Genomic DNA, 15,136 nt, shown 5'->3' with positions numbered 1-15,136 from the left:
TCCTGCTTCTTAAAAGATGTAGCTTGTTTTCTGCATCATTGCTAGCTAGCTCGCAGGCACAGGAGTTTGGAGGAAGGGGAGGCAGAGCTAGGTTTGTATGTGCACTCTGGGGAAATTTTCCTTGTTTGGTATCTGTGAAAAGGAATAATGTTAAAGTATTACCAAGTAGTGGATGTCAATGCCCAGAACCTTGTCTCTAACGGAATTTCCTGCTGGACCAATTAAAAAAGTACTTGGTGATCTTTGTACAAACTTAAAGAAATTTATTTTGGTAGGAACTGCAGGACAGGAGAGGAAGCTTGCACTGTAGCTAGACTCAGTATGCAGCAGAGATGATGCTTGCTTTTCAGAACTTAAAGGTCTGTGCTGTGACATCACTAAATACACAGTAGTAGAATAAATGGGAAAAATCATTTATGCCTGCTGGTTTTTTAGCACACTGAGCTTTTGGTGTGGTTTGCTTGCTGCAGGCCCTCAGCTGTGATAACTTGCTAGAAATTATAAAGATCTGAAATGATCTATGCTGCATATTTTTTCAGCAGCTGTAGCAAAGATTACTTTGCAGTGCATATAATTTTGAGACAAACACCACCATTCTGTTAAGAAGCATGTTTACATTTGGGGATGACAGGTGGGAAAATGATAAGCACAGGCTTCCCAATTCGTGCTATACAGCTTTTTAGCTATGCAGAAGCAAAGATAAGGAGGAGCTGTGTGATTTGCAATACTTTTCTCTGTACCTACCAAGGAGACTAACACTTACCTATATTCCCAGAGTTGTGCTTCTAATTTTTCCTTCTTTCAAGGGTATCTTTATTGCCACAGATAGGCAAGATGGATTGCCACACAAGGGCTTGGACACACACCTTAGTGTAAAGAGTTACCGTTGTCTTACCTGAGTCATGACCACTGACCATAATGTACTTGAGTTATTGTAAATGGAGATGAAATCTTTTTTCATGGAAGGCTTAAACTAACCCGTTTTACATCTCAATTGACTAAGAAGATTTGCATCTCAGCCCATGCTCAGTGTTTCGTTAAGCTGAGGTGTCTTAGTTGTGAGATCAAGTTCATTTGGGAAATAAAATTAAGCAGAAAAAAAAAAAAAAGAGTTCTGTACTTAATTTGAGGAACTAGAAAAAAGGGTCTTATTCACAAGTTGGCATTCATGTGTTTTAAATCAAATACACAGAGATGATGGCTTTTTGTGGTTTATGTGGTATGTATTTGTATCTTAGTTTATCTAGTGGAAACTGGGGCTTCAGTCTTTTTTTTTTTTTTTTAAGACTAAACCAAAATGCTCTGTAAAACTATTTGCTGTTATGGAAGGAAGCTTTATCCTGTCTCTGTAAATAAATATTTACTGTAGGAAGGATTTACAGTTTGGGTCTCCTGAAGTATATTTTGGTAACAGTTTACTCTGGATGTGTGTTTCTCCCTGAGATTATATCCCACGCCAGAGAAGCCTTTTTGGGAGTTGCATAGCGTCTGCTATGTTACTCTGGTAGCTTTGGTTTCAACGGATGTGCATCTTCTGATTTTTTTTTCAAAAAGGTTTTGCTGAAAAATACAATCTGTTTAAATTGCAGTTAGGATACTTGAATTTGTCTTTGCTTACTTATGCAATGGATTTCAATTTTGTAGTACATTGTGTATTTCATATAGTATTCCTATTGATTTTATTCTTTGCAGTTGTATCTAAGTATTACATTGCCTTCAAGATTTATTTTCCTTTTTAATTCACAATTTATGAACAGGTTGACTTTATGGTACAAAAACAACTAAAAAAATGATTTGAAGTTCATTATTTTTATTATGTGCATTTATACTTCTTCAAACCTAGAAATTCTAGTTGTCAGGACATAGCTATTTAAAACCTCTCTTAAAGTTGCTCTAGGCTTTCTTGCTGTGAGGTATCCTCTGTAGGATTCTATGGAGTCTCTTCATGTACCTAAGAATCATATGCTGAAAGCTTAGGAGAATGCCTGCAAATGGTTTTAACTCTTGAAGTATGACAGATACCACAAAATGAAGGACGTTTGCTATTGTATTGGGTTCACATATCAAGGTGTTGGTAGTGGGGGGCTGCAGGGGTGGCTTCTGTGAGGAGCTGCCAGAAGCTTCCCCCATGTCCGACAGAGCCAATGCCAACCAGAGCACGCCCCGCCACTGGCCAAGGCCGAGCCCATCAGCGATGGTGGTAGCGCCTCTGGGATAATGTATTTAAGAAGGGGGGGAAAAAAACCCTGTGGTGGAACAGCAGTGGAGAGAGGGGTGAGAAGATGTGAGAGATGCCCTGCAGACACCCAGGTCAGTGCAGAAGGAGGGGAGGAGGTGCTCCCGGCACCAGAGCAGAGATTCCCCTGCAGCCTGTGATGAAGACCATGGTGAGGCAGGCTGTCTAGAGCCCAGGCTGGAGCAGGTTTGCTGGCAGGGCTGGTGACCCCGCGGGGGACCCACACTGGAGCAGTCTGCTCCTGAGGGACTGCACCCCATGGAAGGAACCCATGCTGGAGCAATGCCTGAAGAACTGCAGCCCATGGGAAGAACCCACATTGCAGAAGTTCATGGAGGACTGTCTGCCGTGGGAGGGACCCCAGGCTGGAGCAGGGGTAGAGTGTGAGGAGTCCTCCCCTGAGGGGGAAGGAGCAGCAGAGACAGCGTGTGATGAAGTGACCCCAAACCCATTCCCCATCCCCCTGTGCTACTGAATGGGAGCACATAGAGAAAATTGGGAGTGAGGCTGGGCCTGGGAAGAAGGGAGGGGTGGGGAGAAGGTGTTTTAAGATTTGATTTTATTTCTCATTACCCTACTCTGATTTGATTGGCAATAAATTAAATTAATTTCCCCAAGCAGAGTCTGTTTTGCCCATGACAGTAGTTGCTGAGTGACCTCTCCCTGCCCTTATCTCAACCCGTGACCCTTTCACTGTATTTTTTCTCCCCCTGTCCAGCTGAGGAGGGAAGTGATAGAGCAGCTTTGGTGGGCACCTGGCGTCCAGCCAAGGTCAGCCCACCACAGTTATCACAAACATACTTGTTTTACAGTGTTTTTTCCCCTTTGGTTCCACTCTGATTAGTGTTTGAATATTCAGATTTTAGAAGTGAGCAGTTATTGCCAAAATTAAGCTGACTGTAGCTGCAAGAATGTCACTTTTGCACTTGTTGCCACTCAGGGAAAGCTTTTACAGTATTTTCAAACAGCTCCTTTTTATGATGATGTAAATAAACTAAGAGCGAAAACTCAATTGTACATCAAAGTGTCTACTTTTCAAAATCCTTAGTGTAATGGGGCTGACCAGTATCGTGCTAATAGGACATTTCTGTTTGTACGGAACAGTCTTACAGTCTGATAAATATTTTATGTCCCTTAAGGCTTCTAATGTGGCAAATCAGGAGGCTGTCTGATCCAGTTTTAATATAATTAATTATTGACCTCAAAGGTACTGTTATGCATTAGAGGAGAGAACAGGCTTCTGCTAAGTTTGCTTCAGAACAATAGTGCTCTTTTAAAAAAAGACAACAGCAGGTTTTCTTGCTTCCGATTCTTCATCGGTAAAATGGAACTTGTAGTATTCTGTTTGCATTACACTAGTCTCGCAAGGGAGAGGGGATAGTCAAATTGCTGGGTATGATACACAGATTTAAAATAAAGAAGATTGTCAGCAGTAAAAGAGATGTAAGTGACAGCTATTCCAGGAAAAAAAATAATCTTTGAGATTATGGGTTGAAAACGACCAAAAAACCAAAAAAAAAGCGAATATTAATGTACTCTCTTGATGCAGTTGGTGAAATAAATGTAGAAGAACAAAGTAGAGTTGCCCCCAAATGGCTAAATGCTGGGCATGTTACATCTTCATGTAACATACTGGCTTTATTGCCATAATTGGTACAACTGAGAGCAAAATTGATTGCTGATATGTTTTGGTGCATGTCTCTGCAGCTGATGTTGATATTTTGTTAACCAAGTGTTTTAGAGACTTTTGGGAAGAACACGTCCTTATTTTAAAGTTCTTCTGGATTCCTTGCCCTTTGTTTTATTTTCTAGGGTATTTTACCCTATTTATTTAAGTATCTAGGGTATTTCCTAGTAGTTTTACTCAAGTAGCTATGAAACCGAAAATGTTTTCTAAAAGCAGAGCCTTTTCTCCGTGTAAATGTACATCACCTTCCATATCTACAGCTGAAGTCATTCCCCAAGTGAGGCAAGAGGATGATTTAAGTGGAATCCCCAGTAGAAACTGCAGGGTCTAGCTTTGAGCAGACATGAAAGTAGATGACCTTCTGAAGGTTGTCCCTAAAATTGGTTGTTTGAGAGCAATGCGTACTGCATTTCATTAGCAAGTATGGCCTGAGCTGCTTTTTCCCCTTGCCTCCCTTATGGAGATAATGCTAGTGTCTGGGCTGAGCAGTTACTGAATCTTTGGTTTCCTGCTTCTTTATTTTACAATTAATGCCTTTGTCATTGTACAAGTGAATTTGATATCTCTGCAACCCTGGAAGCGAATCGTTCTTTGGTAGGCTTCTGTGAATGGAGTTAGCAGCGTGCCAGCAAACTGCTCGCCAGCGGTCTTACTTGCCTGGGTGAATGTGGTTCTTGATCTCCCATTGGGAAACAGCAATAAAAGGGAGTGCTTGTTGAGAAGCACCCAACAACTTGTAGTTATGGAAACCCTGACTGATAATACAGCATTCAAAAAATTTGCAGCTCGTAGAGCACTTTCAAGAGTAGGGTAAGAAGGTGAGACTCTGCTGAGTCCTTGCAATTATGCCGGTGGTCGTAGCCGTGGAATTAGTTTGTAATGTACAGAGTATTTATCAGCTGAAGCACAAACCTGTAGTCTATATCACATTTGTGGACAAAGCAGTATTGACTAGTGGGACTGGCGAAGTGACTGATACTAACCTGATGCAGTTTATTGTGTCGAAAATCTAATCACCTTCCACGTAGATGGAAACTGTTAGGGCTTTTTGAGGACTGCTGCTTTCTAGGGCACCGTTGTAATTGTTCTCTCAAGCTGAGCAGTTGCATTAACTTTATAAATGGTGACTAATGTCCTTGTACTGTATATCATAACAGAAAATGATATTAGGAGAATTGTGAATGAAATAATAAAACATTTGCTGAAGCAAAGCCAACTTTGAGATCAGCTCAGTATTATGACTCATTCAGTAAGCCAAATCTCTTTAAACAGATGTAAATATGGTTATCTATTCAGTGTCTGACATCAGTTAGAAACAACAAAAAAAAATCTGCTTTCCAACAGTAATTTACAATCTATGAATTGCAGACAAGACAAGGTAGTGGTTTTCATTATTATTCACTTCCATTTTTTTGAAGAGAAGCATTCTGAAACTTGAATAGCCACAGTAAGGTAGTCACACAGGCTCTGTGCTGGAAGTGTGTCCTTAGGAAAACCACGTTCTGAGGATGATTGTCTAGACTTCTCAATTTTGTCTTACTTTGCTTTCTTTTATTCTCTCACAATTGATGTTTTTCAGAATTTGAAAGGCGGTTAATAGAAAGGAAGTGGAACAAAAAGTACCAGAAGCCAACCTAAAAATTTTGAAAAAACTTTTGAGGGATGCATTTGAAATGATCTGAATCTAATGCTTCTATGGAATGTTGAAAATCTGAATCAAAAGATCATTTTCCGTTAAACACGGAAGGGTACTTAGAGGTGCTGTAAGGGATATATTAACTTTGCGTAAAAGCTCTCTACCCTAATAGCATATTTTTGGGAATGCCCTGCATCCATGATCTCAGCAGGTTTGTGGAACAGACTCTACAGCATCTCTTTGGGTAATTGCATCTCTCGTATTTTTTTGGGTAATCTCATCTCTTATTTTGCAATTCTTCCGTAGGAGAATGAAAGCTCTGTGTGATTGCTTTGGTAGCTTTACTTTAGTTGAACTTTCCATTTATGTGGCCATGCTTGAAGGATGGCAAGCATAGGAAATACAGGAAGGGAGCATAAGGTATTGTTGCCTCTATTTTTGTTTCTGTTGTTAACAAGAAGAAAAAGTTTTGTCTGTGCATCAGGACCCAAAAGCTTGTGTTTCTTCTGTAAGGATTTTTCTTCTTTTGAAATTCCCTGAATCTTAGATTTAAAAGGAACTTTTAAGATATCTGGCTAATATTTTTATTACTGTGCAGAAAGAATGATTTTGGCAGCCAAGATAAAATGCGTACTCATTTTCTCAGGAAACATTTTGCTCCCGGTTATGGAGAGATGAAGTACGTCTCATTAATTAAATCAGTGTATTTTGATCTGAACTCTGTTTAATAGGAGCTAATTCAATATCTAGTGGCAGGGAGGTGACATGGCCATTGTATCTTGGGTGTATAATCTATATGGGAATAATATACTTTATGTAATATGCATGTGATGGTAGGATGAAATATTAGTGTTCCATACTTTATGTAGGCGTCATTTCATAGACCATTTATGAAGAATGGCAGGCATTTTCTAGCTATAGTGGTATGAGCAGCAAAAGTTTTATACGTACAGGAAGTCTGATACGGTGTTCTCTTGTAAAAACGGTGGGACTTTTATAAAAATCAGACATAATGGAATTACAGTCTCCTAAGGGCTGTTTCCTGTGACTGGAAAGCAGGACAACAGTAAAGGACTAATTAAGAGGTAGTTTAATTACTGCTTGTGCTCATTAAAGGCTGGGAACTACCTTGTTACATTTCAGGTTGTCCTCTGGTTTATCATGCTACATGGCTATCACTTCCAAGGCTGTCAGCTTGAAACACTTCTTCACCCTCATTTTGTGTTTATAATGGCTTTTTCTGGATCAAAATACCATCACCTCCCAAAGGGGTTCCTCTGGGAGCACTTTTTTGCTTTACTCGTTTGTGCTGCTTACTTTCTCAGTTCATTAGTCCTTACCTGGGTAGCATTCCTGTTCACTAAGAAAGGAACCAGAAGTGAGTGTACGTTTCAAAACCTTAGTCTCACTATGCTGTATACATTTTCTTGAATGCAACAGGTCTTCTCGTGGGAACATTAGACGCAGTGTTGGATTCTACATCGAAAGTCGCCCCATTTCGCATCCTGCATCAGACACCAGACTCTCAAGTCTACTGGTCCATTGCATGTGGTATGTACTATGATTTAGAAGCTAAGTGAGTTTATAAAGTGAAAAATGAGGGTACGAAGTATAGGATCCATTTTGGGGTTAATTCTCTCACATAATTTTATTCATTCCCATGATCTCTAAATGGTTTAAAATTATTTGCAAACGTGCGATTGACAGTAGAGTGTGGTTCCAGTTTTTCAGAATATATCTATGGGTATATTACAACTTTGATTGCCTGCTTCTGCTTTCTGCGGTAGTCCTTGAGGTGCTAAAGCCTTGGTGTTCCCTTAGAATAAGAGGCACGGTCTTTTCCTCTGTAAGCTGCAAGCGTAACTTGGCACAGTTCAGGATGATAGGGATAAGCTGATCCTTATGAGTACTAAGTGTGCTGTAGATAGGAATAACAGGAGCTGCTTATCCTAATGTGTTTTTTTCTATTTTATGTTTGCTTGTTAAAATGAGACAGGTTCCCAGTCATGGTCAGAGCTGAATTCTTCCTCATATCTGTTGCTCTCGTAGTGTAAGAAGTTTTCTCTTTCTCATGTTGCGTTATTAATCAGTAGGAAATGGAAAAGAAAATTGACCTTGAGAGTGGAGTATGTGACTTTTACTACAGCATGCTTTTTGATAGCATGCATGGGGTTATTTTGTTGGTTTTTTTGGTTTTTTTTTTATTTAAGTGTCGCAGCTTCTGCTGAAAATAAAGTCTTAATTCCTTCATACAGGCTGCTTAACTACTGGGTGTCCAAAAAGATGTCCATTCCAAAAGCTGAGAGGACTCTTTTATTCTTTACACGCATCATTGGTTTTTCTTCTGAGGCATGATCTTCGCTTCATATTGAAATTAATAAATATTATTATGGGGTCTAATGCTAAAAAGTCACTGTTGTGGAATTAATCTATTTTTTAGGCTTATTGAAAACTCTGAAAACATCTATAATTACAGAGAAAAAGAACCATATATTTTAGTTCATTTTTCCATGCTTTATTTTTTTTTAATTAGTAATGTTCTTTAAAAAAACAAGTCTCCATCTAGACTTCTCTGGGCTCTAAGCCTTCCTTTTAGTTGCCTGTAGCAAAAGATGAGCTTTGCAGGACATTACCATTCTGCAAACACTTACACGCACGAGTAATTCCACTAGTAATTCCACTGTGCTGTTGTTACGTTGGATTTTGCTGTTACTGCTTTATTATGAATCTTCATTGCTTCAGCCTAAATGAAAAATTGTGCCTCTTGCTGTCTTTTCTATACAGTTAGCTACTTTCAAAATACAGATTTGTTCTTTTAGATGTTTAGTTAATAGTTTACCCATTTAATGTTGCAATGCTAATCTGCTCCTATTCATGTTCTGCAAGGACTTCTGTGAAGGGCAGTTGTCAGCGAGAGAACTGTTTAGTAACACTTTAATGTAATTCATGACATGTCACTTTAAAAGGGCAGCCTTCTAAAGTTGATAGAATTTGAACAGTTTGTGAATTGGCAGTAAATAAAATTTTAGGGCTACTTCTGAAGAAGTCAGAACTGATGGCGACAGGCTATCAAAAAGGTACTGTGATAAGGATGTTGGAAATACACTCTGGGGAATTTGAATGCCATCAGGTCAACCCTTCGGAAAATATGATGGGTAATCTTCACCTTAGGACTGAATTTATATCAATTCTGTGCTGTGTAAGTATGCTTTACAACAAAAGGTTACATAATGTAGTTGTACTTTGTGTTAGAAAACAGATTGTTCTTTCTGTGAAGAAATTGAAGACGCTACGTTTTGTTCCTGCTATTACATATTAAGGATATGAAACAGTGCTCCTAAATCATTTAAGTATTTATTAAAATGTTTCATCTTCATTGTGTCACATCTGTGCCTCTGATTCATACTGTGACTCAAATAATTGGTCTGTATGTGTAGTCTGAGAAAAATAATTAGTTTGTGATTTAATTGCTATGTTAATTACTCTTCATATAATTTTTAAAGTGTTTTTGCAAATCCATTCTGTGTAGTGCAGTCTAATTATTTAATTATATTTAGAACAATTTCTATTCATACCCAAGGCAACTTTAACTAATTCTGTGGAGTCCATTGAAAGACTGAAAGTTGTTTAATTAGTCTTTACAAAGTAAATTGAGAACAAAGAAATTGTTAAAGGTGTGTTCTTGCTTAGGGGTATTGATAGTATGTGATTACACTGACTGATCTTTGTGAGCATTCCTGTGGAGGATGAATCTGCCAAATAATTTATTTCTCTCTGTCTTCCACCATCTGATGGGGAGCGACTGGTCTGACTCAGTGTTGAATTTGCTGGATCTCTACTGTTGTTTTACTAGTATCATATCTGCTTATTACCTATTACCACTTGCATAATTTGTAATTGAGTATGTGAAAAGAATAAGAGGAATCATCATAGGCATTTTGAAGTTGGCCTACCACATTTGTCTAATTACAAAAGTAGCTAGTGGGTAAGGGTGTTCCCTTGTATTTAAAGTAAACCAGTAATCCAAATTAATGTCTGAGAAGTTCAGGTGAGAGAGATTTTCTTTGCTATAAAGTTGCAGTGACATTCACCTATGGTGAATAGCTCTCTGAAAGGTAGGTGATAGCTCTCTGAGACCTAGGTTAAAAAGCAGTGTAAAGTAAATAAAGTAAGAAGGTTGGCCTCTCTCTAAGGCATTTGAAAATGCAGTATTTATATGTCTGGAACACTAAATCTTATCTTGACTCTATGGCTTATACATTCCTTACGGTTATTGATAAAAGATTTTTTAAGTTACTCCTCCTCTTGCACATATGTAATGAAAGGAAAGAAAACAGTCCTTATTCCCATGTGTTTGAGTCCCAGAGGGTCCAGAAGAAAAAAAAGTACTAATTCTGGTGGTGCCAAGCATTATTTCAAGGATCATTCAGCTTGTATGAATCACTGAGCTTTTTTTCTTGTATCAGTAGTTTTCCATATGGGGTGCAGCTGTGCTCCTGTCCTTTTGCAGAAGCCTGCAACTGCATGAAATCAGTGTGTTGCTTGGAATTACAGAATAAGTGAAACTTCATAGTAGATAGAATGGCTTTGTTTCCTGAATGGTGGTTGCCTAAGCTTCAGAGCGGTTAGAAATACAGTTAAAATGTGACTTGATAGAGAATGAGGTCAAACCATGACTTACACTGAGCACAAATCAGTAGCAATTGATTGTTGTAAGCAGCATAAATAGTTGTTTCAAGTATCCAAGGAGAAATCTTTGCTACCTTCCTGGTTGTGGCGATGTATTCTTTACATCCTTGCATGTTAGAAAGGATTTTGCATAGCAGGTCTAAGTCTCGGAGTTCTACTCTGGAAAGACTAGATATAAGGAAGAAATTCTTTACAATGAGGGTGGTGAAACACTGGCACAGGTTGCCCAGAGAGGTGGTGGAGGCCCCATCCCTGGAAGCATTCCAGGCCAGATTGGACGGGGTTCTGAGCAACCTGATCTAGTTAGCAGTGTCCCTGCTCCTGCAGAGGGGTTGGACTAGATGACCTCTAGGGGACCCTTCCAACCCAAAACATTCTATGATTCTATGATTCTATAACTGTTGTGGGCCAGTGATCAAAGCTGAGGATATCAAAGGCGGAGATTTAATTTTCTTCGTAGTCTTTCTTCTCATGACTTTGACCTCACATTTCCCACTTTCTAGACTATTAGCCTGGGAGTGTTCTAGTGATGCTCTGCCATCCATGTTGGGTGGTACTGCTGAGCTGGAGGAACTGTCAGTCCAAGTCAGGCTTCAACACTGAGCCACACGATGTTGACAAAGCTGAGATGCTTCTGGATGTAACGGCTAGAAATATAGTGGCATAAAGGGCTTGAAAGATAAAAACACAGCAGTGCACATTTTTAATGTACACCAGGTACATTTTTAGTGTACACAGGAGTCTGACAATAAATTTGAGACTTGTGATTCGGGCCTGTGTATCTAAATTACTCTGTGAATCGGGAATTTGCTATGTATTCTCTTGATATTTTTAGTGAAATGATTGAAGTCTGTTCTAATTTTAAGTAATAATACCTTTCTCTTTCAATCAGGATCCAGCAGAGAAGAAATAACAGAACACTGGGACTGGTTAGAACACAATGTTATGAAGACCTTATCAGTGTTTGATTCAAATGAAGATATTACAAGCTTTGTCCAGGGAAAGATAAGAGTAAGTAACAAGCACATGACATAATTGGGCAAGGCTAAGTATTTTTTTCCTCTAAATATACACAAATAATATGTTCTCTTTAGAATATCAAAGGACAACATCATAATGCTACATACTTCTGACTGAATACTATGTGGCTGTTAACTTAACACACTCCATTGCTCCTCTTTATCTGCCCCACAGTTAAGTAAGGTTGTTTGACATAAACTTTTCTTGGTAAGTGATACACCAGATGCCTTTAGATAGTGGTCTCAAACTGCTGATAAATTATTTCACAATAATTTTAATAATGCCTAGGAAGTGTATGGCATATTTTTGTGAAGCTGCAACAGTTTGCTTTATATATGCTAAATGTTTAGCCCAGGAATTCTTGTGATTAAGTGAGGAAAATACATCTATTTCAGAAGAGGAGACCTGGGAATGTGTGTCTTGCCTCAGTTGTGTGGGAAACTTGGTGGATGAGTCTGAAATAGCACACTTGATTTGTGACCTGTGTTTTGATCCTCAGACTATTCTTCCTGTTCTAAAACTTGCTATCCTCTTACGAGAATGCTGTGCTGTCTGTATGCAGGTGCATATATGACACCCACCCACATGGATGAGTATATAAAGTAATTGGTTCTTTTGTTTTAGGGTTTGATTGCTGAAGAGGGAAAGGGTTCTTTCGTAAAAGAAGATGATCCTGAGAAATTTCGTGAAGGTCTTATGAAGTTTGAAAAGTGCTTTGGATTACCAGAGCAGGAGAAGTTGGTTACCTATTACTCATGCAGTTATTGGAAGGGCAGAGTGCCCTGTCAAGGATGGCTTTATCTTAGTACCAACTTCCTTAGCTTTTACTCATTTTTGCTGGGAGCAGAAAGTAAGTAAGCCTCGATGCTAAGCCTAGTCCCTTAACATTTTACTGTTTCAGAACTGGAAGAATCCTTCCTATGTCCTAAGGGGGCTATTTTGCTGTGTGAGCAGATGTCAACATAGAATACAAAAAAACCTGCAAACATAAAATACTTTATGGAAATGAATACATTTGTGTGCCTTACTACACAATGTCCAGTTGTCTTCCTCTCTATAAGCTTCAGAGAGAAGGCAGACCTGTTGCAGCTGACTGTAACTAAAAGTTGTCCGTCATCTTTAGCTCATGCTGCATATTAATTCAGTCTGTGAGGACTGCAGTTATTTCTTCACACACAGACTTAATATTTCACATGAGGGCACTACACACTGGTGATAATTGCACATAACTTTTTTCCTGTGTAACATTAGTTCAAAATGTCCAAACAAATGCCTCTAATAGTGTATTTATGTGAAATATGCCTCAATTCTATTTATGTGAAAACTAGAACATATACAGAAAGTAAGATCCTTTCTAAGCTAATTTTCATCTGTATTGAGAAATATCATAGCTAATGGTCACGGTTCCTCTAAATGCCAATACATGATCGATTTACTTGAAGAAGCCCTATTGGTAAACTGTTAAAGTGGGGTAGCTTATATGATGGTGTTTGTTTGCAATTCGCAGTTTCACATGAGAGTGAAGAAAAGGTGACATAAGCTTGTATTTTCATACATGGTGTGTCTTTAATGTTTTTCTTTCTATAAAACTCTTTCTAATGGAATTATTTGATAGGAATTGTGAAGAGAGTGTTTTTTGTGCTTGTGAATTTGTAGCCCTTTCCAAGTGTGTTATCATTTAACTGTATTGCTTAATTATGTTTTATTAGTGGTGTTGACTACTACTTTTTTTTTAATATGAGGGTAGCAGCTAATAAGAAGTTACTCATATCTGCTTATATTGTTATCTTCAGTAAAACTTGTTATCTCCTGGGATGAAATATCAAAACTTGAGAAGACTTCCAATGTGATTCTGACAGAGAGCATTCATGTGTGCTCCCGTGGGGAAGATCACTATTTTTCCATGTTTTTGCACATTAGTGAAACGTTTCTTCTCATGGAGCAGCTAGCAAGCTATGCTGTTAGGAGACTTTTTGACAAGGAGACATTTGAAAATGACCTAGTCCTTCACGACCCCCTGCAAATCACCAAGAGGTAATATATTACAGTGCGTCTGCTCTGGGCTCAGTACTTGTTTAGGCAAAGGGGAAGAGAATCCTTATCTCAAGGAGTTAACGTAAATGTCAGCAAAGCTGGTGTTCTCTTAAACCGGTGTCTCATTAAAATTTGGGATCAAAGCAGTGTGAGGCATTGTAATTTATTGTTACTTTGCAGTATCAAAAGTCTATATGAAGGCAGGAAGTGATCAAACCTTCAGAGCTGGATTTCAGCTATAGATTTTGTGTTAGTTTGTGTTTTTAAAAGGTGTTGTAGCAGCATTTACAATTAGAAAATCAAGAATGAAGCTGCAGTGTCTGCAAAGAGACCTGATGAGGAAGGAGAAGTTGGAGAATAAATCATTTAATACACATGTGTAAATAATGACTGCATGGCTTTTCTGCCACTGGAGATGGGTGGTAAAATCAATGAGTTGCAGAAGGGTGCATGGCTTTCCTTATTTATGATAGTATTTTAGGCAGTGGGAAAGATGAGTAGGTAAGTAACCTGATGGTTAGGGTCCTTCCTTCTCAAGGAAGGTGTGTGATTATTCCTTGTAGTAATTTTACGGTTTCTCTTCAGTTCTGGTTTCTGTTGAAGCAAACGTTGCCTTTTCTTCAGAGAGCTGTCCAAATTCTCACTCAGATGTTCAGGTTTTTATCTGTGGACCACAGCTATTTACTGTGAAAAGTAACCAGGAAAAGCAAGTCTGTTGTTAGATAATTTAAATTCACATAAAGGGACTAAATCTTTGTTGGAAAATGTTAGCTATCTGTGAATCAGAAATTATGATAAAGCGTTTTTCTCATAATTCTTCCTACTTAAAGCTCTATGCACCCATGATTTAAGAAGGAAAAAAGCTATTTAGTTTTATAACACACTGATAATAAAACCTTTGTAGGTTGTATTTCCTGGGTAATTGATACCTCAGTTTGGTAGCAATGCTGTAGGGGGATGTTGCTCTACAACCAAAACATTGTTTCTGGCTGCTGGTATCTGTGAAGAATTAGCCCATGGCAGATGTTTACAACATGTGCTGGATTTCTAGCTAATTAACCCTCTGCCAAGCCAAAACTTGTTTTAGGTTTAAACGGACTACTCTGATGGGTAGGGAAACAGAGCAGATTAGGCTGTTAGTATGTTTTTCTGCACTACCTGTAGGCCCTGATTCAGCAAAGTGCTTTACTGTCTAAGAACATGCTCGAAACTCTTCCTGTTTAGTGAAGTATTTAGGTATTTTCTTAAATGGGTGTATATAGGTAGGTGTGGTCCTGCCCTTTGTTGCCTGAAAAGCAACACATAGAACCCTCCATATCAACCCCACAGATTACAACAGAACATGATGTTTTACTTTCTTTTCCCAAGGTATTTTAACTTTTGTATTTGTAAAGACATTTTAAACTGGTTTGATTTTTCTTTTCTCTCTCCTACCCTGTATTTTGTTTTGTTTTTAATCTAGAGGCCTAGAGAGCCGTGCCCACAGTGAGCAGTTCAGTGCATTCTTCAGGCTACCCAAAGAAGAGACCTTGAAGGAAGTTCACGAGTGCTTCTTATGGGTTCCTTTCAGTCATTACAACACCCATGGGAAAATGTGCATTTCAGAAAACTACATCTGCTTTGCTAGCCAGGATGGCAGCCTGTGCAGTGTAATCATTCCATTAAGAGAGGTAATGCAAACTATGAGTCAGAGCCAGTTATACCAGAAGTTTTCCACTTGTATAGTTTAATGCCAGTTTAGCAGATTTTCATTAGAATCTGCTTACTTTACATGATGTCATGCCTTTCTCCCTACCTTGGATACTGCTTGTAGGAATTCTGTTTGTAGGTTTAT

At 38.6% G+C, this 15,136-nt stretch overlaps 1 protein-coding gene across 1 annotated transcript in view; it reads left to right on the top strand.

The window, feature by feature from the left end:
- The first annotated feature begins 6,979 nt into the window (after positions 1 to 6,979).
- TBC1D8B (TBC1 domain family member 8B) overlaps positions 6,980 to 15,136 on the top strand; it is a 32,166-nt gene continuing 24,009 nt past the window's right edge. The window contains exons 1-5 of the mRNA XM_035891944.1: positions 6,980 to 7,110; positions 11,141 to 11,259; positions 11,893 to 12,118; positions 13,062 to 13,302; positions 14,765 to 14,972. Of these exons, the coding sequence (XP_035747837.1) occupies positions 11,194 to 11,259; positions 11,893 to 12,118; positions 13,062 to 13,302; positions 14,765 to 14,972 (741 nt within the window). The 5' untranslated portion in view covers positions 6,980 to 7,110; positions 11,141 to 11,193. The remainder of the gene's footprint in view (positions 7,111 to 11,140; positions 11,260 to 11,892; positions 12,119 to 13,061; positions 13,303 to 14,764; positions 14,973 to 15,136) is intronic.

The sequence above is a fragment of the Egretta garzetta genome, unplaced genomic scaffold (genome assembly GCF_000687185.1).
Source record: "Egretta garzetta isolate BGI_Z169 unplaced genomic scaffold, ASM68718v1 scaffold53, whole genome shotgun sequence".
In the NCBI taxonomy this organism is placed as follows: Eukaryota; Metazoa; Chordata; class Aves; order Pelecaniformes; family Ardeidae; genus Egretta; species Egretta garzetta.
This window is presented reverse-complemented; position numbering and strand designations above follow the sequence as displayed.